This window comes from Gymnodraco acuticeps, unplaced genomic scaffold (assembly GCF_902827175.1).
Source record: "Gymnodraco acuticeps unplaced genomic scaffold, fGymAcu1.1, whole genome shotgun sequence".
Classification (NCBI taxonomy): domain Eukaryota; kingdom Metazoa; phylum Chordata; class Actinopteri; order Perciformes; family Bathydraconidae; genus Gymnodraco; species Gymnodraco acuticeps.
In genome coordinates this window covers 28,031-55,207 of record NW_022992262.1, presented here as the reverse complement: position 1 = coordinate 55,207, position 27,177 = coordinate 28,031, and the positions used below count along the sequence as shown (strand labels likewise).

General features: G+C 43.9%; 1 protein-coding gene across 1 annotated transcript; it reads left to right on the top strand.

Annotated features, from left to right (window-relative positions):
* clcnk (chloride channel K) lies at positions 1–27,177 on the top strand (the record flags this gene model as incomplete). The annotated part of the gene is given in 17 exon segments (XM_034206956.1): positions 1–43; positions 45–138; positions 252–329; positions 1,039–1,114; positions 13,333–13,458; positions 14,360–14,441; positions 14,736–14,837; positions 15,796–15,880; positions 16,517–16,675; positions 18,807–18,876; positions 19,011–19,121; positions 20,431–20,647; positions 21,995–22,128; positions 22,547–22,617; positions 23,592–23,672; positions 25,978–26,064; positions 26,263–27,177. Coding segments are annotated over 17 exon segments (1,655 nt in total), but the record flags the coding sequence as incomplete, so codon positions are not given.

Here is a 27,177-nt window from a genome sequence, read left to right as displayed (position 1 = left end):
GCTCGGGGATACCTGAGGTGAGGACCATGCTGGCTGGCTTCAAATGCTCACTACTTGTCTCTCACTAACATGTCTACCAAGTTCCTGGGCCTTATCTGCACACTGGCAGCCGGCAGCACTGTTTTCCTGGGCAAAGTGGTGAGAGACGAGACAGGGTACACGTTGGTCTTACAAAAGCAAGCAACCAGTCTTTAAAATGGAATGAATTGTGATATAAACAAAGTTCTTAATATTTTGCCTCTTAACATCAGGGTCCATTTGTGCATCTCTCCACTATAATTGGAGCCTACCTGAGCAACCTCTGCAATCTCATACCAGCCAATAACAAGGTAAAAGCAAAGTTATTCAAAAATGAAGCCTTATCCACATATACTGTAGATATAGCTAGCAAAACATTTCTATAAACAATACTTAAAATGATATCTAAAGAGTTTTTAGTGTCTTTTAGCGCATTGTTTTAGCATTCATAAACCCAGTTAATTCCCACCTATTTCATTTTGTTATAATTACAAATGTTTCTTCATGTTTGTACTTGCTGACCATTACAATAGTGATGATTTCAGGTTACCCCCAAGTGGCTAAAAGGAAAATGAATAGCTTTAAGAAGAAGCAAAGATTTATGTATGTGTACACATTTCTACTGAAAGAATTGCCTATATGAGTGAATGTGAAGTTAAATATTGTTTTACATCTTCATAAAAGAAATACATATATTTGCTAGAAATAGAAACTATAGAACCTGTCCTTTGAAAATCTGTGAAGTTAAAGGGACTCTGTTATGCAAATGTTCAGGTATCACATTTCTTTTTTGCGCTTCTACAGTGACTGATTAGTTAGCTGTTGTGATTGGTCATGGTTGCTTAGAGATGTCCCCACCCTTTGCATATCATGTATAATGTATTGGAGTGCTGGCCAATAGAAGCATTACATTTACATAGTGATGTCATTATGTCAATTCATGAATATCCTAAATGTTACTTTGTGTAGGATTCAAAAGGTCAGAATTCTTTTTTTTATTATACTACATTTCTCTTTTAGGAAAAAGCTGGTGGAGAAATGCTGGTTGTAGCTGCTGCAGTGGGTGTAGCCAGCTGCTTTGGAGCCCCCATTACCGGTGAAAGACAACAAGGATTTTTACCTGCTCAAGCTATATCTGTCTTGACACCTGGCTGATTTGTGCTATTCCACCTTTTATTTCGTTTTTGCTTCACATAATTGCCATGTTATTATGTTAATCATTTTCCCTCACCTCCTTCTCCTTTGATCCCATAACATTTTAATAGTCACAATTCACCGTTTTATTTAGGTAAACCTTGTAGGGGGTACAACACCTCAGCTTCAAACTCAATTTGTACTCACACTGTAAGAAACATTCAAGTGCATCATAACCAAAGTAAAACATTAAACCAGGGTGGGGAACCTTTTTCCTCTCAAGGGCCATTTCAATGTTTTCAACTTCCTCCGAGGGCCGTACAAATGATTGACCTCTGTTTAAAAATACTAAAATCACAGCCCACTCATTTCACTTTTCTTTCATGTTGTGCAAAGAAAAAAGCAACCTCTTAATCCAGATATCTTGCCATGACTCACGCATGCACGTGCACGGTTGTGGCATGACCACCAAAACAGAAAGATATGGACACAAGATGTATGCAAATGTGTTTAGACTCCTATCCATGTGAACATGATTTAAGTGGGGGGGGGGGGGGACCTAACCTCCTCTAGGGGTCCGGGGGCATGCTCCCCGGGAAGATTTTTTTTTAAATGTTGAAGTTGAAAGCATCGATCTGGTGCACTTTGAGAGCAACATTAGGAGATCTATGGATACATCTCTCAACACCCATATGAAACACAACTGTAAGCAGATTTCTTTTTCTTTATGGATATTTTACAAATCACTCCCCTTTCAAACTGTATTCTTGTTTATTAATAACAACTTTTTTTTACTGTCATATAGTATTTTATACCTGTTTACTTTATTCTCTTGTTTTTTGATAACTATAATGATCATATAAAGATGTGCCTTTACCTCACTGGTTGTAGAAAAAGCTTCTTATATTCGTTAGCATAGCTAGCTAACCAGATGCTAATAACAACAAAGTTATTGACTGTATGATTGATTGATTGATTGAAAAGTTTATTAACAGCTTGTATATTGGGTACAGTACAGTACAGCTCAAAACATACAATTGTTAAGGGGATGCAGACCAGAGAAAGACTTTCGTCTTGTTTACATCAGGGTCCCCCATTTCCAATTCATCATATCATTTAAGACATATAAGACATACAGATGGCTTATTTACAATTTACATACAGGTGGTTTTTACATACAGATTGCTTATTTACAATTTTCATTTTAGATTTCGTTCTAATACATCCTAACCGGACATTTAAGACATACCAAGTCTACAGATATACAGTTAGTAACAGAGTCTAAAATGCGAGTATATACATAGATGGGGGGGGGGGGAAGCTGTCCATTGAACGACAGGTTGAGATTTGTACCATTACCGGGGCCAGTTTTGCAATGCTCTCCCCCGAAGGTGCTCTTTAAGAGAGGTTTTGAAGGTAAGTATAGTTTTACTTTCCTTTACAGTTGTGGGAAGAGCGTTCCACCTTGATGTGGCATAATTGCGAAACGTGTATTCCCCCTTTTTTGTGCCAAATCTGGGTTTCACATGATTTGTGGAGCTCCCTCTGGTGTTATGATCATGGTATTCCTTGACCTTTGGGAAGAATTTGGACATGTACATGGGTACCATAGAGGTGTAGTGGATCTTGTAGACCAGGCCCATTGCAAGTAGCTGTACTCTGTTGTCTACTCTAAGCCATCCTAGGTTGTCAAAGTGGGCAGAGGTGAGGTGGGTTCTAGATGAAAGGTCAAGCAGTAGTCTGACCAGTTTATTTTGCGATGTTTGAATTTTTATTTTTAGCGCCTTGGAGGTGCTATGGTACCATGACGTGCAAGCATAGTCATAGTACCCTTGAATGAGTGCTCCTGCCAGAGTTTTCAGGGTGTTTTTGTTTACCAGAAAGGAGATCCGGTATAGGAATCTAGTTCTTTGATTGACTTTTTTTATTACATTGGATGCCATTTTGTCACAGGAGAGGTTTGCCTCAAGAATAGATCCTAGGTATGTAATTTCCTTCTTACTTGTGACAATAATGTCGCCCACTGCAACTGAGAAGTCGTCGGATTTGCTGAGATTATGTTTCGAACCGAAGAGAATGGACTCTGTTTTACCCAGGTGTAATGATAATTTATTATCGGCGAGCCAGGTGCAGATTCTGCCGAGCTCGGAGCTGAGGGTTTTTTCAACCTGCAATCTGCTCCTGTCAGAGACCAGCAGGGCTGAGTCGTCCGCGAACAGGAACAAGTTGCAGTCACATGCTGATGACATGTAATTTACATAAATTAGGAACAGTAACGGACCTAATATGCTTCCTTGTGGAACACCACAGCTCACTGAGAGGGGGGGGGACAGAGTACCGTTTACCTCCACCATCTGTTCTCTCCCCTCCAGGTAGGATTGCATCCAGCTCACCGATAGTTTATCAAAACCAATTGCTTTTAGCTTGTCAATCAGAATGGGGTGATTGACAGTGTCGAAAGCCTTTTGTAGGTCCAGCATCACCATGCTGCAGTACTTGCCCTCGTCCACCTCTTGTTTGATGTGGTCGCTCAAATAAAGAAGGCATGTGTCAGTGGAGTGGGATGTTCTAAAGCCAGATTGAAATTCATAGATTAGTTTCTTTTCCGCGAGGTACTTTTCGACCTGTTCATATACTATTTTTTCCATGACTTTCGAGATGGAGGTAAGTATAGAAACAGGGCGGTAGTTGCCTGGGTCCAATTTGCTGCCCTTTTTGTGCAGGGGGGTTACTCTTGCAATTTTGAAGTCTTTGGGTACTTTTCCCTGTTTTATGGAGAGGTTAATTATGTGAGCTATGATTGGTGAGATGGCGGTTGCTGTGTCTCTGAGGAATTTGGAGGGGATATTGTCGTGACCAGTGGCCTTGTTAGGTTGGAGGGCGCTCAGTTTAATGAGTACCTCTGCTGTTGTTACCCTTGCTAGACTGAAATCATCTTTGCGTACCCCTAGGTTTTTGTAGTAGGTCATGATGTGATCTACTCCAAAAAGCCCTGAGTGGGAGGGTAATTTATTTACAAGAGTTGTGGCTATGTTTGTGAAAAAAATGTTCAAGTACTTGGCCACATCCAGTTTGTCTGTGATGAGCCTGTTATCTGTCTTTATGTTTAAGTTAGAAAATGTCGTTTTGAGTTTTTTACTGCAGCCAAGCTGGTCCATCCATCCATCCATCTTCTCCCGCTTATCCGTGGTCGGGTCGTGGGGGTAGCAGTGCCAGCAGAGAGCCCCAAACTTTCTTTTCCCTGGCGACATCAACCAGCTCTGACTGGGGGATCCCAAGGCGCTCCCAGGCCAGCGAAGAGATATAATCCCTCCACCTGGTCCTAGGTCTACCCCTTGGTCTCTTCCCAGCTGGACGTGCCTGGAACACCTCCCTAGGGAGGCGCCCAGGTGGCATCCTAACTAGGTGCCCGAACCACCTCAACTGGCTCCTTTCGACGCGAAGGAGGAGCGGCTCAACTCCGAGTCCCTCCCTGATGACCGAACTTCTCACCTTATCCCTAAGGGAGACACCAGCCACCCTGCGGAGAAAAACCCATCTCGGCCGCTTGTATCCGTGATCTCGTTCTTTCGGTCATGATCCATCCTTCATGACCATAGGTGAGGGTCGGAACGAAAATGGCCCGGTAGACAGAGAGCTTTGCCTTCTGGCTCAGCTCCCTTTTCGTCACAACGGTGCGGTAAAGCGACTGCAGTACCGCTCCCGCTGCTCCGATTCTCCGGCCCATCTCACGCTCCATTGTTCCCTCACTCGAGAACAAGACCCCGAGATACTTGAACTCCTCCACTTGGGGTAAGGACTCATTCCCTAATTGAAGTGGACAGTCCATCGGTTTCCTGCTGAGAACCATGGCCTCAGATTTGGAGGTGCTGATCCTCATCCCAGCCGCTTCACACTTGGTTGCGAACCGATCCAGTGAGTGCTGAAGGTCGCAGACCGATGAAGCCATTAGAACCACATCATCTGCAAAAAGCAGTGGTGCAATCCTTAGTCCACCGAACTGCAGACCCCCTCCCCCATGACTACGCCTCGAAATCCGATCCATGTATATTACAAACAGGATTGGTGACAAAGCGCAGCCCTAGCGGAGGCCAACCCTCACCGGAAATGGGTCCGACTTACTGCCGAGGACCAGGACACAGCTCTCGCTTTGGGAGTACAGAGATTGGATGGCCCTGAGTAGAGACCCCCTCACCCCACACTCCCGCAGCACCTCCCACAGTAACTCCCTGGGAACTCGGTCATACGCCTTCTCCAAGTATACAAAACACATGTAGACCTGATAAGCGTACTCCCAGGCCCCCTCCAGGATCCTTGCGAGAGTAAAAAGCTGATCCGTCGTTCCACAACCAGGACGGAATCCGCATTGTTCCTCCTCAATCTGAGGTTCGACAATCGGCCTGACCCTCCTTTCGAGTACCTTAGAGTAAACTTTCCCGGGGAGGCTGAGTAGTGTGATGCCTCTGTAATTGGCACACACCCTCTGATCCCCCTTTTTAAAAAGGGGAACCACCACTCCGGTCTGCCACTCCTTCGGTACTGTTTCCGACTTCCACGCAACGTTGATGAGACGTGTCAACCATGACAGTCCCTCAACACCCAGAGCCTTCAGCATTTCCGGGCGGATCTCATCCACCCCCGGGGCTTTGCCACTGTGGAGTTGTTTGACGACCTCAGTGACCTCCCCCCGGGAGATTGGTGTTGATCCCCCGTCATACTCCAGCTCTGCCTCTAACATAGAGGGCGGAGTTGTCGGGTTCAGGAGTTCCTCAAAGTGTTCCTTCCAACGCCCTAACACTCCATCAGTTGAGGTCAACAACGTCCCATCCTTACTGTACACAGCTTGGATGGTTCCCTGCTTCCCCCTCCTGAGGTGTCGGACAGTTTTCCAGAACAACTTTGGTGCCGCCCGAAAGTCCTTCTCCATGTCTTCTCCAAACTTCTCCCACACCCGCTGCTTTGCCTCGGCCACGGATGAGGCTGCTGCCCTTCGGGCCTGTCGGTACCTTGCAACTGCCTCGGGAGTCCCCCGGGATAACAAATCCCTGAAGGCCTCCTTCTTCAGTCGGACGGCTTCCCTGACCACCGGTGTCCACCAGGAGGTTCGAGGGTTACCGCCCCTTGAGGCACCTAGGACCTTGAGACCACAGCTCCCCGCCGCAGCTTCGGCAATAGAGGCTTTGAACACCGACCACTCTGGTTCAATGTCCCCAACCTCCACAGGAATTCCCGAAAACCTCCGCCGGAGGTGTGAGTTGAAGGCCTCCTGAACTTGGGCCTCCTCCAGACGTTCCCAGTTCACCCGAACTACACGTTTGGGCTTACCAGGTCTATCCAGAGGCTTCCCCCGCCACTCGACCCAACTCACCACCAGATGGTGATCAGTTGACAACTCCGCCCCTCTCTTTACCCGAGTGTCCAAAACATACGGCCTCAGGTCCGATGATACGATAACGAAATCGATCATGGACCTTCTGCCTAGGGTGCTCTGGTACCACGTACACTTATGAGCATCCTTATGTTCGAACATGGTGTTTGTTATGGCCAATCCATGACTAGCACAGAAGTCCAGTAACAAACCACCACTCCGGTTCAGATCAGGGGGGGCCGTTCCTCCCAATCACGCCCCTCCAAGTGTCTCCATCATTGCCCACATGTGCGTTGAAGTCTCCCAGCAAGATTAAAGAGTCCCCTTCAGGAGCCCCATACAGGACTCTTTCCAGGGTCTCCAAGAAGGCTGTATACTCTGAACTGCTGTTGGGTACATAAGCACACACAACAGTCAGAGTTTTCCCCCCCATAACCCGCAGGCGTAGGGAGGCGACCCTCTCGTCCACTGGGGTAAACTCCAACAACGAAGCACCTAACCGGGGACTTGTGAGTATCCCCACACCCGCCCGGCGCCTCACACCTTGAGCAACTCCGGAGAAGAATAGAGTCCAACCCCTATCCAGAAGTAAGGTTCCAGAGCCGACGCTGTGCGTAAAGGTGAGCCCAACCAGATCCAACTGGTAACGCTCCACCTCCCGCACAAGCTCCGGCTCCTTCCCCCCCAGAGAGGTGACGTTCCACGTCCCCAAAGCCAGTTTCTGTCGCCCGGGTCTGGTCCGTCGAGACCCTCCGCTTTCACTGCCACCCTTCTGGCAGCGCACCCGACCCCATCGATGTTTCCCGTATAGGTGGTGGGCCCGCAGGACGGAGAAGCGGAGGTGTTGCCCACGTTGCCTTTTCGGGCTGGGCCCGGCCGGGCTCCGTGGCAAGCCCGGCCACCAGACGCTCGCCGACGAGTCCTCCTTCTGGGCCTGGCTCCAGAAGGGGACCCCGGGCTTCCTCCGGGCCGGGTATCCTCACTTCTTGTGTCGTCTTTCATGAGGTCTTTTGAACCAATCTTAGTCTGGCCCCTTGCCTGAGACCAATTTGCCATGGGAGACCCTACCAGGAACACAAGGTTCCAGACAACACAGCCCCCAGGTTCATCAGGGCACACAAACCTCTCTACCACGGTAAGGTGCTGGTTCTTCAGAGAGCTGGTTATTGAGTAATTTCCAAAGTTCACAGGGTTTATTTTTGTTTTCCTCAGTTTTGACATTGATGAAATTCTTTTTGGCAGTTTTGATCATGGAGCTTACGTCATTTCTTAGTCTGTTTCTTTCAATTTTTAGTTCAGTCACGTGGGCCTGGAGTTCACTGCTCGTGCTTTTGGAAAGCATTGACTGACTTTTATGAAACTCAGAGCATTTTTTGTCTCTGGTTTTCATGGCGGTCAGTATGCCGGAGTGCATCCACGGCTCAGCGTGATTTTTTACCCTGGTTGTTCTTAGGGGGGCCAAATCATTGAGTATTGCAGAGAATTTGTTTTTGAAACCAAGCCATGTTTCTTCAACTTGTGTACCACTGAGCTCATCTGACCAGTCCAGGCTCTCCAGTTCTAGGTTAAAGGCCTCGCTAGAGTAGTTTTTGAGGTCTCTAGATATGACTGTTTTGTGACAGCCGGCCCTTTGTTTTAGCTTTTTGCGGGTACAGAATATCATATAATGATCACTTAAACCGCATGCTATGACCCCTTTACTGGAGATCCTGGACTTGTCAGAGGTCAGAATGAGATCAATGGTAGTTTGTGTTGTTTCACATACCCGGGTGGGTTGGGTGATTAGCTGGCTGAAGCCGTGCAGATCACAAATCCTACTGAAGGACTTGAAGACGGACGTGTCTTTACGTTGCATATCCGTGTTCCAGTCTCCAATAATAATTGTCTCTACATCCCCCACATCAGCCAAACACCCATCTAATGTATCATAAAAGTCACTCTGTTCCGGTGGTCTATAGATTGTCCCGACTATTACAGATTTAGCATTGTCAAAAAGAATTTCAACCCACACAGATTCAATATTTTCATGATGCAGGTCAGTACGGTTTTTGAAATTGGTGTCTTTATGTATGTACATGCAGACACCACCTCCATTCACGTTCCTGTCCCTTCTCACTACAAGATAATCTTCAATTTCAATCTCTGAATCTGTAATGGAATTGTCCAATTTGGTCTCAGAAAAGCCTAATATGCTTGCTTTACCGTTCATGAATAGCTGCCTGAGTTCAGCCAGTTTGTGTCTCAGGCTGTTAGTGTTCAGATGAAAAATATGTAGTCCATTTTTGTTGCTTAAATGCACAATGTCGTCAGCTTGCAGATATTTGTCTTTGTCCGTTACAGCAACCGGCTTGCGGCCTGCCGTGGTGTTTGGAGCAGTGGGGTGGTGGTGGGGGGGAGGGAGGCTCCGTTGTAGCTTTAGCCGTTGATATGCTAGCAGGGTGGCTAACAACATGGCTAACAACATGGCGGATATTTGTTCCCTCGGATCTCGGTTCTCTTCCTCTCGTCACTGCCTCATGCGTGTCTGTCTGCCGAGGCGTCCCCGGGGGAATGTCGAAGTCTCCGTTTATTCCTCGGTCTCCAAGGTCTCTGTTGTCGTCGCGTAGTTGTTGCTGCAGCAGAAGAGATGCTAGTTGTGATGCTAGCTCCTCGAGCATGCAGGACTGGCTTCTTGTCTGCACCGGGCCCGGATTCAGATGGATGTCTCCCGCTAACAATAAGACCAAGACGATCATACTTCTTCGGTCTAGTTTGCCTGACGGGGGTAAGTACTTTCACGTGGGGTTTGCAGTTAATAATGCATGAATGCTTGCACTTCCAAAAGCGAGGTGTTTCCTTTCCCAGCCGTTGAGAAGGTAAAAGTCATTGTGGTTCATTTTATCCCCGCTTTCATTACTCTCCTTCTCTAAGTGATGTTGCCTCATTGATGAGTTGAGGTAGGAGTCCATAATCCATATTGTCAGGAGGATGAAATATGTAAAAAATCGTGAGGAATAACCTCCAAAGCGGGAGCTCTCGGAAATGCGACCACTCATAGCGAAACCGGATGCGGAAAACCCTTCTGATCAGTATGACAGATGAACAGATCGCCACTGGGCTTACAACTAAAGACACAGCCACGCAAAAACTGCGGCATGTGTACGGCTCCTATTGGGTACTGCAATTTTTGGAAGTGCCGGAGCGGAGCTGCGTTCTGGTGCTCCCCGTCAGAACTACACCCATGTCAGACGAGACATATACCACGTGATGACACGTTAGGCTTGTGTTGTGTTCAAGGACCCTAACCTTGGCCAGGAAAAACAAGACACTCACTTGTTTAATTATTTTGCGGTCTAGATTTCTTTAATTTTTTTCTTTTTTGCGTGTGTTTATAAATTACCTCGAGGGCCACACCAAATGGTCTCGCGGGCCGTATACGGCCCGGGGGCCGGAGGTTCCCCACCCCTGCATTAGACTATGTATCAGTGGCAGTGGCGAGCCGTCAGGGCCCTCTAGGCCCTCTGTGAGGGCCTAAGATATTCTAAAAAATAATATTTGAAAACATAAACAAAAAAACATTTTTTTAAATATATTTTTTTAAATATTTTGTTGTTGTTACATTTTTCATTAGTTTTACCAAAATAACTTGATTTAATTGTATTTAAAATAATATTTCCAAAGAAATAAATCCTTCGAATCTGCCTGTTCAGTTTCTGTTGGAATGTGAAGGGTTAAATGCCGTCTCTGCGAGTTATGTGAAGACGGGAGAGCTTGTTGGTCCCTCTCTACATTCACAGAGGGCCCGCTATAGTAACTCAATGAGAGAGTAATGTCAAATGACAGTACAATTGACCAATCATATCTTCCCTCTAAATGGGCGGGCTTTATTTTCGCGGACTTTATGACAAGTTCCGCCCGCTGTGATGTCTATGCAAGTGGTGCAGTGACGCGTCCTAAAACCCGGAAGTAAGCTGCGCTCGGATTCCCTCGACAGAAAGCAGTGGGATTTCTCCATAGGATTTTGGAAGATAGCTCGAAATAAGGTCTGTGGGAAACGAACCTGTTAGATAAATGCACGTTTTGTTCAGCCGGATAATATCCACATGTCTACCCTACTTTTATTATTTTCGAATCATAAATCTAAACGATAGATTTATGATCGATAGATTTATGATTAGCATAAATTCGTTCATGATGGCTCACTTCAGTGATAGTGATGACATCGTTCCGAAATTATTAACCGAGTCATTTTCAAGATTGAGTTACAATGATAAACTGTAGTGGCAAAGGATCAGCTGCATGACCCCGCCATCAAGTGCTTCATCCAAAAGGACAGGAGGATGGACTTTGTGTTTAAGTGATTTGATCATCAAGTCATTTTCAATGTGGGCCGCGGTGCCGTCTTAATTCATTTGCAATTGTTACTTGGCTGTGGGAGCCCTGTCATGATAGGTGTTTATATAAATGGTGTTGTTTTGTGTGGTAGAGGGTCGCTGTCATTGATGCGTTTTGCACCCCGGACCGCTGTTTTGATATTCCGCTGAAGTATAAACTGTGACGTAATATCTCTTCTTTTTTTTCGAGGGAAGGGGGGTCAGCGGGCCTAGGTATAAAAGTCACGGCTCGCCACTGTGGTGAAATGTAAAAGTGCATTTTCTCAAGTACTGTACTTTGAGGTACTTTACTTGAGTATTTTCTTTATATTACTTCAATAAAACTTTGTATTTACTACGTTTATTTTACGCCAAATAAAGATAGGCTATTGCATAAAAATCACAGAAGTTAAATAATAATATATAATATTGTGTTTTAAATTAAACAGCAAACAGTTTATAAAAGAACAGCTATTTTTGTATAATTTTTTATTTAGATTTTTCTGTATTGGGTACATTTCATATTTTAACTACATTTTACTGAGTATACGATAAAGGTAATTTACATATAACAATATTTGACAGTTAGTTATTATATTAACTTCGGAATACTTCTTCCACCAGTGCTATCAATTAACACATTGTGGTGACCACCTATTTAACCACTGGGACATAATTCAAACTTGGAACTACAGTTGCGGTTATTGTTCCCACACGGACATGTTATGGGTTACCTATAAATAGTGTGTGCCCTCTTGTCGACCCGGGCTGCGACCCGACAACATGTCCTTTACAGCTTGTGAATAAATTACTATTCTTGCACCTTCCTTGCACCGCCTCTGACTCCATATCTCTCGGCACTACACTGGTGACCCTGATACGTCTTGAGAAGTTTCCGGGACGGAGCCGAACACGGCAAAAGGAACTCGAGTTCCTTTCTCGAAATGCCGGGGTTTGATTGGAGACGTCCGTGGCTGCCACCGGCACGCGGACTGAGGCTTGGTGCGCGCTCCGCAGAAGGCTGGAGACGTTGCTCGCCGTTCCCGCATCGGCTTTCTATCCAACGGGGGGACGATGCACGACCTGCTGGGTCGACCAGCAACCCCATTGCTACCTCGTGGGTTTGTTCTTCGGGGCGTGTGGCTGCACGTCCCGGCTGCTAACCACGTGGGGCTAACGACGGCTGCCAGCTACCGGCTAACCACGTGGGGCTAACGACGGCTAGTGCTAACGGCTATCAGCCCTTTTGAGTTTTGTTTTTTTCTGGTTCCGGAGAGGATGTTCGACCAGCCGGTTGACCTCATGTGGACACTCTCACCTTTTTCAGACGCCACTCACGTTTTCATCGACGCCTGGGTGGTGCACTCCTGGACCCCGTCTCGCCTCGACGGTTTTGGACGTCGCCCATGCTGCCATCGGCCCGTGGGTGGTGCGCTCCGGAGCCTGTCTGGCCTCTCCTGCCTTCCGGGGATATCCAGACGCCACTCACGTTCATCGGCGCCTGGGTGGCGCACTCCTGGACCCCCTCTCGTCTCGACAGTTCCGGACGTCGCCCATGCTCCATCGGCCCATGGGTGGCGCGCTCCGGGACCCTGTCTGGCCTCTCCTGCTTCCCGGGGATGCCTCAGCGCCTGCTGAGGACTTCATGCCCGCCGCCGCGGCACGTCTGCCTGCGGCCGGGTTGCTCTCCTGCTTCCCGGGGATACCTCGACACCTGCCGAGGACTTCGTGCCCGCCGCCGTTGCACGTCTGCCTGCGGCCGGGTTGCGCTCCTTCCTCCCGGGGGGACTGCTCCTCTCTTCCGGGGATACCTCGACGCCTGCCGAGGACTTCGTGCCCGCCGCCGTTGTGCGTCTGCCTGCGGCCGGGTTGCGCTCTTTCCTGCTGGGTTCTCCGCGACACCTACTGCGGCCCCCTTACGACGGCCCGCCCCCGGTGTGGGTGCCCTCGCCCTCGTTAGGGCCCCTGCCCTCTCCTGCGGCCCCCTTTCGTGGCCCGTTCCATGGCCCGGTCCTCACCTGCGGCCCCACCCTCCTCGGCACTTGTGGTGCTTCCTCCACGGACGTGGGGATATATATTTTTTTGCCATTGGGGGGCTTGTGTGGTGACCACCTATTTAACCACTGGGACATAATTCAAACTTGGAACTACAGTTGCGGTTATTGTTCCCACACGGACATGTTATGGGTTACCTATAAATAGTGTGTGCCCTCTTGGCTCTCTCTTGTCGACCCGGGCTGCGACCCGACAACATGTCCTTTACAGCTTGTGAATAAATTACTATTCTTGCACCTTCCTTGCACCACCTCTCGGCACTACAACATTGAATATATATTAACACATTGAATATATTTATTTTTCCTTTTATCATATTTTTTGTTGCCACACATTCAGGCTAAATTATTATTTTCACTGTTATCTGAGAATACTTATTGTCCCCACGCTCCTCTGCTCTTGCAGGTGTGTTGTTCAGCGTGGAGGTGATGTGTTCTCACTTCGCCCTGAGGCATTACTACCCGTGTTTCTTCTCCGCCGCCTGTGGGGCGCTGACCTTCCGCCTATTCTCCGTGTGGAGTGGAGATGAAGGTAATGGACTTATGGAGGCTGTGATCAGCACTCGCCCCCTCAGTGAGAAGCTTCACTGACGACTTGACCTGAGGAAAAGAAGCCACAATAACATAACATGACCTTGGTTAAACGTTTGTTATCAGCTGATACTCAATACAAAACCCTGGATAAACTCCAGTCTTGAAATACACGTTATCTCAACATATTAGCACAGATAATTATTTAAAAAGCAACAAATGTAACTTACACAACATTGAGGTGTTGTCTGGACTGGTACCATGTACTAATAAACTGAGCTAGCTTACTGAGCTAACCAAGCTAATTTACCTCTACTAATTCACTGTGCCTTACAATTACAGCTAGCTAATTAGCTACGGCTATGTATTATGTTAATAACTAAGTATTGTATTACCATTGGAAGCTATGTTTATAGGTTTATACATGGAACTTTAGGCAAACTACACGTTTGTAAGTCTAATATTACATTACATTATGAAGGTGGTCACTGCACCGAAAGCGAAATTTCACTAAGCGGACTCTACCACTCAATCAAGCGACAATCCTAACAAAATAACTCTGGTTAATTTTGTATCTGTACATGTTTGCCAATAAGCATGGTTAAATTAAAAAGCAACATTTCTTTCTCCCATTAGTCCCATTTGAGGGAAGCTAACACAATACTTTTTTTTCAGAGTTTAATGTTGTGCTTTGGTAATGTTGTCTAGTCAGTGATGTTGTCAGTGATCTAATTAATTGTCATTATAATGAGTGGAAACATTAGCTTTGGCAAAATCAGCAAAACACTTAAGCTGACAGCCCATGAATTTCAATAAAAATCTCAATGCAATAAAGAGAGGGAAGATTACATTTGGAAGAGATTGGAGGGATGATTTCAATTTGTTTCTTTGTCCACAGAGAGTCCTCAGGCATTGTTTTAAAACGAATTTCCCCGCTGCTGTTCCCTTCTACTCGCTGGAGATTCTACTATTTGCCTTTCTTGGGTGAGTTTACTTTCGAGAGCATCTCAATATTTAAACAAGTCCTATGTTTGTCCGTGTCTCACACATATAAATTGATATTTGGCATCCTTATTTACATCACACATCATCAAAATGATTTGACTGGTTCTGCTGTGTTTCTTCCGAGTCTAATCAGCATTAAGTACTTATTTTCTGTTACCAATCATTTCCGGGCTTCCCCCTCATCAAGTCCAAGTCTAATGACTTCCGATAGTGACTTGCTGCCTGGGTTACAATAAGCCTCTTGTGTCCCGCTGAGTCTGCTTTCTGTCCCAGGCTGCTGTGTGGAGCTGTGAGCTGCTGCTACCTCGCCTGCCATCGGTGGATGCTGCAATTCACTAAAACAAACCCAATGTTCAACAAGATGCTGACCACAGAGTAAGAGCTTTTTTATAGTAATTAGCTATTTAAGCGATTTGATTGGCCAGTGTCCCAGAAGCACAGTTTGTTTTGTAGCAAAAATCTGACTGCTTTACAACCCAAATCCATTCACCATCTGTTATGCAACTGTATAAACAACTTTATAAGGCTTGATGATAAATGACAGGGCCTTTCAAGCCACATTTAAAAGGTTTACCTAGTGATTTTATCCATACTATTTAAATAGTGTAAAACACTGAAACCTTTCAAAGCATAGATCTGAAGATAAACAGAGCTGGTTAGCAATGTTGTTTTCTGCTGTCACCACACCGAGCAGTTTGCCAATCAAAACGTCTCGACTAAAATCCTCAACTCGTGACGAATTCACTTTGGAAGAGAGTAAGAATAAACATTGTGGAAGGCCAAGTATTTTCTGAATAGTTTCCCCTCCTGAAATACAATGTTTCGCAAGGTCGATCAGGTTCCTTATTTATTACATTTCTTATCTGTGAAAACAGGTGAACAAAATGTTTTAGTAAGATTAATTTCTGCCACAAAAGACTGAAGTTGTAGGGTTTTATCATCTCACTCTACATTTCCTATATTTTTACTAAATGTTATCGTTTGAAAGCTTTTCTTCATGAACGTGCTATGTAACCTTGTTAAAATGTATATTATATAGATAAAGTGTTTAAATATGATTGTGCATCACTACCCTGTGCTCAATAATTAATATGTTAGCAACCTGCTAAAAAGCAGTGCATTTCTGCCTCTTGTGGCCAAAATGAGTATTACAAAAACAAACAGGAAAAATGATCCTAACAACATGCACATTTTTAGTTTTTTGTTAACATGATTTATAAACAAATCAGACAGAGAATATGTATTATTACTTCCCCCTTATAGGGCTTCCATAATGACCTAAATGAATGCAACATTACAACAATAATCCCTGAATATGAACATGTCTCTGCAGGAAGGGTCTATACTCAGGCATGGTGGCTTTCCTCCTGGCATCTCTGACATTCCCCCACTCTGTTGGTCAATATATGGCTTCTAAGGTAGGAAACAACAACATTCATAAAGGCTCAGTTCACCATTTGTGTACATGTACACACAAAATCAATGAATACTATGCTATAGGATGTGTGGTGTGTTTCTCCACTGATCATCATTAAACACATGACTAATAAACAGCATTTACTGGGAAAGGTAGCTGATAAGGCTGGAGTTATTGTAGTTTGTTCTTATTGATAACAAATCCCACAAAAAGACCAACACTTTATGCGCCTTAGAGGTCAATTGTTCAAAAACTGTGAAAACACATCACTGAGCCACACTGTTGCACCAGGTGTCAGGTTTCTTCATTACACTGCAACACTTTATTTTGAGTCAACAGTTCAAACACTCTCCTGCTGCCGTAAATACGTACTAGAACAACAAATGCGTATTAATCCGCATATGAAAATAGTTCACAACAAAGTGTGACATTTGGCCAAAAACGAATTATAATCCAAATAAATTCCCATGAACGAATGGGATAAGGGCCACAGATAGAAAGTGGCATTGAGAGATGGACAAATAAACAATATTGTCTTTTGAAAATGCGAGGTTAGTCCTTTAATGTTTACCTTTTGTTTCATTCGAGGGTGTTGTGCGTTCACACATTAATCTGAAGGGCAGTAATCTGTTTCCAGCACACCATGAAGCAGCTCCTGACCTCCTTACTGGACAGCAGGCAGTGGAGCTCTCAATCCCACAATGCATCTCTTCACCTGGGGCCTGAGGCTTTGTTGGAGTGGAGCTCGTCAGGGAGTCCTGTCTTCCTACCTCTGGCTGTCTTTCTGCTAATGAAGGTACTTACAATGGGAAAACCATTCAAGGTGTCTTTATCTCAGTCTACCATGTGCTGATCAACAGGAGTCGTGACGAGACACAGTGACCCCTAATTGACATACACTAATTGACATTTTCACAGTAGAGCGAGCTAAAGACCGTTTACCCTTTCAGGATGGAAATGCCTTCTGATATGTGATGCTAACTCATAACAACACTGCAGGTGGCAGCTAGAAATCTCAGTAGCCGACCAAGTAATGGCCAAATCATCGGTATTGATCAAGAACCCAGACCAACCAAACATCTATTTTTCTCAATTTGTGCTCAAAACTAGAAAATAAATGCCTTTCTTTTATTCTTATACCGTAGTTGGGTCCATTTACTATAACAACCAGACAAAGACACCCAATAGCATCAGGCTTTTGTCTTTACAAGGGTACAACTGGCATTCATTTCTCAGACGAATCACCGCACAGTAGTCACAGTTTATAAAAGCTCAAGCTTCATTGATCAGTGACATGACACCAGGGTTGACTTTCACATTGTCGCCCCTTATTCTGTGAAATGCTATGACACGCATTAAAGGCATATGTGTTAATAGATATTTTAAAAAATCGACAGGGATTAGGACAATTATCATAATGTATTAATTTACAAAGCATAACATTGTCAAGCTCTCCACATAGCCAACAGACTCCATTGACAAAAACAATCATTTTACCTTGAAAAAACACACAAATTAAAGCTAATTGAAACTGTCTTTGTTATTCTTTCAAGAATCATCAACTGTGGTTTGAGAGTTTGATAGAGACTGAATAAGTATTTTAAAAAGTGTATATTTTGTATGATACGGTTGCTTTCCATGATAAGCAACCGTCTAACAGAGGTGGGAAGTAGTGGACTACACATACTTTGTACATTTTTCTGGTATCAGTACTTTACTCCACTACTTATTTTTCTGACGAATTTTTACTTTTACTTATTACATTTTTAACACAAATACCTGTACTTTCTACTTCTTACATTTTCAAAACAGGCTTGTTACTTTAGTTTTAATCTGCGTTTGGTGGTGTGATCATTATTATTTAGAGTCATTGCGTGCCTATTGATTTTAACACGATCCGTGTATCCATCATTTCCTGGTCTTCTCTAAACAAGAGGGACCAATGAGAATGGCGGACGTTAGGGAGGAAGCGTAAAACGGGTGATGAAGTTGGCGACAATACTGAGAGCAGCGGAGATATTAATCTCCCTCACCCATGACCATACAGTATATGAGGGTGATGTTCGAAATGAACGGCATCAAAAGCGATTCCTGGCGATGTGTGGTTCAGGAAACTATTGTTACGCTGATGTTTTCAGCTATAATGTTACTTCACAAACACAATTATAACTCACTTAACTTTTAAAGCATTACGGTAATTGTTCTGTTGTTTCCAAGGAAGAGGTAGAGTCACCCTAGAATCTACAATGTAGGCGTTTATTTCCCCACTTTGTTTTTCTTTGCTTGTGTTCTAAATGGTTGTTGTTCAGTGTTGAAACATTCATTAGCTAACAATGACATAATTACAATTTGAAATAAAATATCTTCAATGTTTAATATAAAGTGAGGTCCAGTTACCAGTTGAAACAGCTGGTAGTTATGGGTATTTTTTACATTTCGAAGCCCATACTTTTTTACTTTTACTTGAGTAAAGAAGTTTAGTCAGTACTTCTACTTTTACCAGAGTATTTTTAAACACGAGTGTCTGTACTTCTACTTGAGTAAAGGATGTGTGTACTTTTGCCATCTCTGGCAACGGGAAAGAAGTCTACTGCCTGATTGAGCGGGTAATCTTGTGTAACAAACTGCATTACACCTTCATTTTGGTGGAAAAAGGGTATAAGTGGACATTCCTCTATTGAAAACAGTCCCTTATTTCTCATTGGGATCCATTTACTTACAATTTTACCCTGATTACCAGACGCAGATGTGACATTTAAATGGGAATGATTCAGTTTATTTGTGCGAGATTGATTTGAGAGCACTGAAAACATTTCCTTGCACACAGATTGAGAGTGGCAGTGACTCATCAGCTGTGCTAGTAGAGCTTGTGTGGCAGTGTGGCGAGGAGAGAGTTGACAGTGTGTGTCTCTGTTGTTGTTTCCGAGATGTGGATGTTAGTCCTTGCCTGCACCCTGCCTCTGCCAGCTGGATACTTCATGCCAGTGTTTGTCTACGGTGAGTGAAGGGAGGAGTTTATTTGAATATGTCTTGCTGAAGTCTCTCCCCAGAATTTGAAAACCCTGCAGTAAAATATGAAGATTGAGGAACTCTTCTTTTGTGTTTTTTATATTTACGTTTCTGTTCTCTAGGGGCGGCTTTGGGTCGTTTTCTTGGAGAAGGAGTAGCTTATGTGTCTTCCACTGGATTGAATTCAGGCCTGCAGTGGGCTTCTATAAATCCTGGCGGTTACGCACTTGCTGGTAAAAAAAAAATCAATAGCTCTTTGTTGTTCATACAGTGACCTATATATCAGCAGAGATGGGGTCGTTACTCAAAAAAAGTAATATATGACTTATTACTACGGTGGCCCTGAAGTGCAAGACACCACAGCATTTCAGAAAACACTACAGCATTTCACAAAACACTACAGCATTTCAGAAAACGCCGCAGCATTTCACAAAACGCCACAGCATTTCAGAAAGGGTATTCCGTGAACACCTGCTGTAGCCGCTCCGTCCACACTCACAACAACGTCATACAGACATACATAAAGCAGCGACTGTATTCACCATGACATAGGCAGTCTGTGTTTTGTACATGTTTAACTTTTGTCCAGTTTCTGAACAGATATGAGGAGCTGTGAGCTCTGAGTGTGTGCTAACAGCTAACGGCTGATGTGTTGGGACATGTTGCGCTGTCGGGTGCTGACCAATCACGAAGCGTCATTTCTTAACTGGCAGCAAAAACAACCAATCACAGCAGTGCTTATCTGGCTGGCTCTGTCCAATCACAAACAAGAAGTGTTCTCCCTAAAGGAATACCCTTTCCGTCCAATGTGAAATGCTGTGGTGTTTTCTGAAAGCTGTAACGTTTTCTGAAATGCTGTGTTGTTTTCTGAAATGCTATAGTGTTTTCTGAAATGCTGTAGTGTCTTGCACTTCAGGGCCCCCGTAGTATTCCTTTAAAAAAAAGTAACATATTACTTTACTTTGTTACTCTCTACATAAACACTTTACTTTACTCATTACTTTACTCGCAGGGCCACCCCTCCCTACAAGCAGATCACGCAGACTGCGGAGGGTGCGTTACATTACTCCGTTACCGACAAAAGTAATATTATTACAGTAACGCGTTACACCCAACTCTGTATATCAGCACTGTGTATCTCCCTCTTTCATTCTACCCTGACCCTGGGTTACATTAGCATTTATAAGCCACGTCCTATTTCTACAACAAATATGCCAGAAGCTTTGAACTTGTTTTTTAATTTAACTATTTGTTCATTTAGATGTTAACAGATTCCAGAAAGCAATCAGGGTTTCAAATGAGGATGTTAGAAATGGTGATCTGCCAAAATATTGCATTAGATTTAAGTTACAAAAAGAGTCCCAAAACCAACTGTATTCTGTCCAATGATGTCTCGCTATGAAGTATTTGAATAATAAAGTGGCACAGATATAACAATTGTATGAAAGTGCAAGTTCAGTTCAAATACTTTTTTTTCTCATCCGTCTACAATAACGAGTATATCGCCTCAAGTAGTACCTTTAACCTGGTTTCTTCTTGTAGGTGCAGCAGCCTTCTCCGGGGCCGTGACACACACCCTGTCCCCGGCCCTCCTGGCTGTAGAGCTAACGGGACAGTTCAGCCATGCCGTCCCCGTCCTCATTGCCACTCTGCTGGCCAACGCACTGGCCCGCTCGGGGCATCGGCCATCTTTCTATGATGCACTTTCCATCAGCAAGAGGCTCCCATACCTGCCCTCCCTGAAAAAGGCATGCCCCCGGTTAGTTAAAAAAACTAAACTTAGACTGGTTTAAGAAAAAACTAGTTTTGTATGACCATCAGATGGGAAAACTGTGCATCCAAGGCTGGCAGTTTGTTTTAAAATGCACAGATATTGTTTGTTTCCAAAGAATATGGAAAATTGTGAATAATGTCTTGGAAAACCTACATGATCAAATATATACGTTCACGATATTTAGAAGCTTTCGGGATGAAAATGTTGTTTAAGACAAAATTATTTCAACAAAAGTTAGCTGGATGCCTCCTATTTAGCAAAGGAAGATAGCTGAAGATACTTTCTAAAGACTCTGATTATTCCCTGACTAGTAAGGGCCATCAATGGTAGGCAGTGTTTTAATATGCACAAAACTAAAAACAACAACAACCATGAGTATACATGACTGCTGAGCTGACTCCTAACTGCTCTTAAACAGCTGGTAGGGTCAGTAGTGATCATTAACTGGTCAGTGTTAGAAAACACATTTTCTGCTATCAGCTATGCTAAAAACAAACACTTGCCTGTTGTTTGCAGGCTGCATGTTGACCTTAGCTGTAACTCAAATACTGATATCATTGAACTATTCTGGTCTTTATTTCAAACAAAAGTATCTCAATATGACAACTGATGAAAAAATCCCCAGTTTTTCTTATCTACGCTGCCATCTTGAATGTAAAGGAGCCTGGAGGGACAATTGAGTCGACTCCTTCTTTGCTGTTGTCCAGGAGACTAATGGAGATCTGGACTCTACTGAGGGTTCTTTTCTAGTATTAGATTTCCTCCTTCTGCAATGATTAAATATTACTTTAAAGCCCTAAATGAAAGTATAAATAAGGAGTCAACTCATTTCCATTGTGAAAGTTCGGTAGGCTACATGGCTTATGTGGGAAATGTATTCAAACTTAGAGATTCTTTTCAAACAGTAATCGTCTGGGTGATGTCAAAAGAATGCAAATTAGTTCAACGTGTGCTTTGAACATGATACATGTCAGCATGCCGCCTTGGTGATAGCAATCAGCAGCCCCACTGACGCTTTTCCTTCTTCATCTGTCTCTCACGCAGATTGAGTTTCAGCCCCTAATAATATGCTTGGATAGAAATCAAGTCGTCATCACCCACAGCTTTTTGTCGACAGCATTCAGGCGGAGGCGGCAAACTAGACTCTCAGGCACAACTTAAATATGTTTTTCCAGAGTCTAAAGTTATAATTCTGAATGTGTTGACATGAGTGTCATAATAATTTGTACCTGGGCGCAAACTTGTCAGATGCTCTTTTGTCACCACCATCTTTACATTTAAACACAGCCGCTTTTTTTTATTCCAAGAGTGACATGATTATTTTGTTTGCAGGCTTCCCTCCACACCAGTGGGACAGGTTTTAGGAGCGATATTAGTGAAGCTTCAGAAAGCTGCTGGGCCGGTGGAGGTCAAGCTGGCTGTCAACACCAGCACCGACTCACAAATCCCAGTGGTGGACTCACATGGTGAGCAGACAGAATTGTATAGTATTTTACCCCCAATTTTCTTGCCAAGAAGTCATATTTTGTTTACATTTTCCAAGAAAGAGTATAACATATATTTGAGGGTGTGGAAAATTGGCACAAAGTCCTCAGGATCCTAAAGGAAATGTCAGGCATCTATGATACCGAATAGAGTTTTTGAAAGGATTGCTGAACAATTGTAAGCGTTTCAAAAGCTGTAGCAATTCAGCCGTGTGAAAGTGTTCAATAAGGAGCCGACAAGTGTGAAAAAAGTGTCAGTTGGCCAGCTGAGCCGCAATCACATGAACACATTTTCATGTTTGTAACAAAGGATTCACAGCCTGCTAGAGAGCGGCACACATTTTAAACTGTAGCAGACTGTGGCAAATAAATTGATTCTCTCTCCTTTCTTCTGTTGAAGAGTCGCAGATTATTCTGGGATTTGTTCTTCGTGCAGAGCTGCTGATGTTCCTGCGTCACTGCGAGAGCGAGGTAAAAGGCTGCAAGGAGTAAGACAGGTAGCTGCAGGGTTCAGAACCAAGGCAGAGGAGTGAACTGTGTGATGCTGTTTAAAATGCAGGCCATGATTTCTACAATCCAGTTGGCATCGACTGAATGTCAAACAAGGATGAGAGCAGAATGTGCAGACAGGACTGCTGGCTGACGTAAAAGCTCATTTCATGAAAGTACATCCATTTTAGAGCATAATGTAGAAAAATTGAGCTGTTTATCAGAGTGGTTTTAAAGCACATATTGGAGCAATGTCCAACAACAGAGAGAGTAATAAGGTTTTCAGCGACACAACTGTGACTCATCATTTCACAAACAGTAGTGAATGCTGCTGAATGACAAGCATGCATCTGACAGAAACAACACATTCTCACTCCCAACTCGTCACATATTGACCATCGGTCAGGGCCCCTTCACGTCACCTTATTACGCACTGGGTACCCCTCGAGCGTCAGTTTTCAACGGGCAGGGCGTCCCATAGCAACCTGGTCTCACCAAAATACGTGAAATGAACACGACTCCTTAACACCGCATTATGTGGTGGGGACACGGAATCTGCTAAATTACGTGTCGGCACCACGCAAACATCCCCAATGCAAAGTGAATGAGGATCCTTTTTCGTGGTGGACACACACATTTCTGCAACGTCCCGCAATGATCCTCATTCACTTTACATTGGGGATGTTTCCGTGGTGCCGACACGTAATTTAGCAGATTTCGTGTCCCCACCACGTAATGCGGTGTTAAGGAGTCGTGTTCATTTCACGTAATTTGGTGAGACCAGGTTGCTATGGGACGCCCTGCCCATTGAAAACTGACGCTCGAGGGGTACCCAGTGCGTAATAAGGTGACGTGAAGGGGCCCTGACCGATGGTCAATATGTGACCAGTTGGGAGTGAGAATGTGTTGACAGAAAATGCATACAAATGTCAAATTGTTTGTGTTGTTCTGTGCAGGCTCTGGAGAAACATCTGGATGAGGTCTGCTGCATACACCCGACCTCTGTTCTGTTATCACCTCACAACACTGTTCAAGAGGTAGGAATACTTTGAGGAATGTTATACAATTAAGGAAAAGTTCAGGACTTTGGAAAATAGTCTTATTTGCATTCTCACATTGACTGGACTACCGTGTAAGCCCTATGTTTGGCTACTTGTCCGTCACCATCTTGTTTTGTTTTTTTCGAACCCAAAGTGACCATAATATTTGGACCAGAGGGTGGAGTTGATGAAGAGCGATAAGACAGCTAATTTACTAGATAACACTCACCCTACCTAGCTTGGCTAACAAGGTGCATCCGTGATTTACATTTTTACTGTGATATGAACTGCATTGCTAATTTTGACATGCATAAAACAGGCTTGATACAAAACTATTTCCGGAAAAAAATGATTAGCAGACTACTTAACGCAGGGGTACTCAAATACAAATCTTAAAGGTCCAAAATAAATGTTTCAATAAGACAAAGGTCCGTTTATTACGGTCATTCAAACTTTAAAACAATTGCAACAAGATTCTTAACACGAGGTTGCAAAAACAAAAATAATTTGTATGCAGCAGTTTTCATTGTTGTTGTGTCTGTGCTTGACCCCTCAGAGTCGCAGTGTCAGAGCTGCACAGTTAGGAATAAAGGCAGCTGCACCCTCTTTCATTCAGCATTCCCATTATTGCTTTATAAATGTATTCCCCCTTGTGTGTCCACTGAGGTTCATCAGGCCCAACACATCTTCAACAAACTCCCCCTTTGCCTCATCATAAAAACTCACAAACACCAGCAACTGAGCATTGTCAGTGGTGTCAGTGGACTCACCCACAGCTAAGGAAATGCACTGACTTAAAACAGTTTTTTGGGGGCAGACCCCCTCAAAGAAAAAAATATATTTACACACGTAAGGTCATCATCTTAATAGTTGTGTATGCTCATCCGTGAGCAGAGCATCAAGTTGACATGTCTATTACAGCTGAATGCGGCGATTACCATTTTGTTCAGCAAAACGCCTCACAAACGTATTAAGATCAACAGCTTTAGTGCGTTTTGATTCAATGCTTAGCACAGCCAAACTGACAGTCTCTTCTCTGTCAGTGTAGACCGCAAATACCTCATTCCTTCAGTGCTTGGGTCCGAATGCTTCTCGTTTTGCGCCGTCCAGTTCAAAATGAAATCGCCGCCAATCGTATATCCACGCTCGCGCCAGGACCGGGGGAGGGGTTACATGACGTGCATCTTGTGCTGCATTCACTTGCACTCGGACATTAGAGACTTTCTCTCATAAATGTCCGATGAGCCACAACATTTCTTTCAAAACAAAGCTGCCAACTGGGGTGGCAGCTGGGGTGGCAAGGCCTATTTGTAGGGTGTCAGTTGCCACCCCGGTAGGTGAAACTAGGCTACTAGCTACAGTACAGATGGAACTAGATGAGCTGTTAACTCTCGCTCTGAATTTTTTTTTTTTTAATTCTCGCTCTGACTTAGACAGGTTGAAAGAGACACACACATTTTTCCCACCCGCATTCCGCGAAGACCCGCCCTACTGTGCCTCTGATTCGCAGATTGTTTGGGGGAAAAAAACGCTGACTGGATGCTGAATGTGATTGGACCAAAGCGTTGACACACACAGGTGGAACACAGTGGAACAGTCAGACATGCAGAGCGCTGATTGCAGTGGACATAGCGGAGAATTTTGACTCGTTGCGAATGCGTTGTGGCGATGTCTCACATATAATACAGAGAGATAATACATATGAAAAGTATAATTTGCTCGGAGTCCGGAGACAGTGGTGGTTCGGTCCGGATCCGGACCAGAGTCCGTAGTTTGAGGATGCCTGACTTAACGTATTTTAGTACCTTTTGCTGTAGAACTCTGCCGAAGCAACCTGTCAAAGAAAAGGTAGCCAACCCTAAATAATACCCTACGTTAACGTCTATTTTGCTCTAAATGGGACCATTATTTACAAAACGAACTTATTGCTGTATTGAAGAATACTCTAAACTAAAGATTGAGAAGATAATATAATTAGGAAAGTGTTTACTGAGTTGATAAATTCAGTTGGAACAGTAGGATTTTCTTCTATACAATCAGACTTCTTCTTGCAAACAGAGGTGTCGCCACCTGTTGGCCATTAGAAGGAATGTTAAAAGTACTTCTGAATTGGATTTACTTTTTCAGACTCGCAGGTTGCTGCTTGGTCTCTTGTCATAAATTAGTTGAGCATAGTATGATTCCTTGCCATCAATCTTCTGATTAAACTCTCTGAAAGAAAGTAAATAGGCATATTTCACAAAACAATTACCACTTTTATGGAATCAGTTACTTTAAATAAATGTTCATTTGCATCCCACAGGCCCACAGTATCCTGAGTCTGGTTGGAGCTCAAACCTTGTTTGTCGCAGACAGGGGAAGGCTGCTCGGGCTGATCACCTGGCCAGAGGTAATGATGTAATGTGTGTATTCTGGCTCACAAATGTAAGTAATGACACAAACAGCTTGATTCTGTCACTAGTTGGGATGCAAATTGTAAACAAAACGGTGTCGCTGTATGCATTTGTTAACATTATAGGAGGCATAATGGCTACTTATGGATTCAAAGACTTATTTTCCCTATTTCTTTCTCTGTTTTCTGCTACAGATGAAGAGGATATTAGAAGACTTGGCCAAAGAAATCTAAGCGACACACAAGAAATAAGCTCATCCCTTGAGCTTTTACTTTTAAGTAAACATGAAACCATCTCAGTCTTGATCAGCTGCAATATAAACCTGGCTCTGGTTATGACATCAGTTCTTCAATATCCTAGATTAAAAATATTTGCGACAATCATTACTGAGGAGTAGGCTCAGAGAAAAAAACGTTTATTACAGCTTTCTATCTGGCATTTTATTATATTGCAGGATCTCATGCAGGAGATAGCACAACCTGCACTGTGTGACACTGCAATATTAACAGTGAGCCTAGCCAATTATAATAGTGCTTTTCACACTGTGTGTCACTCTCTAGAATTTACGCCCAGAAGCTAAGGTACCCAAACACAATTAACCCAGGTTAACCTAAACCCAGGGCTATACAATAAAGACTGCATTTTCCTGGGTTTAATGGCAGTTGTAACATGTGATCCTTTTTTAAATTGTAGAATTTTACACCATGTAACCCTGCTGCTGTGCTATTAAGAGACTTTCCCCTCTTCCTTCAGCCCTTGGATTCAATTTATTTCAGTCATGGTTAAACCATACACTCCAGCGCGTGTACCACGCTCTGCATTGGCCAATCGGCTAGCTGCCCCCTCACTGCGAGTGGGACCCAGGAACCCCTGAACAAAAACATGCCTGTATGCTATCCTGGCTCCAAAATAGGAAAAAATCTGTCTTCTGTACGTAACACTGTATGTTCGTATATGAAATATAATGACTTAATAAATCTTTTTGCAGACCTTAGAAACTTTCTTTGAAAAAAGTCAACACATACTGTATTGCCTGGCAACAACAAAATTGTGTTGTGATGCAGGCAGTTCGTTGCACACTCCACCACAATACTTCACAATAAAATGTC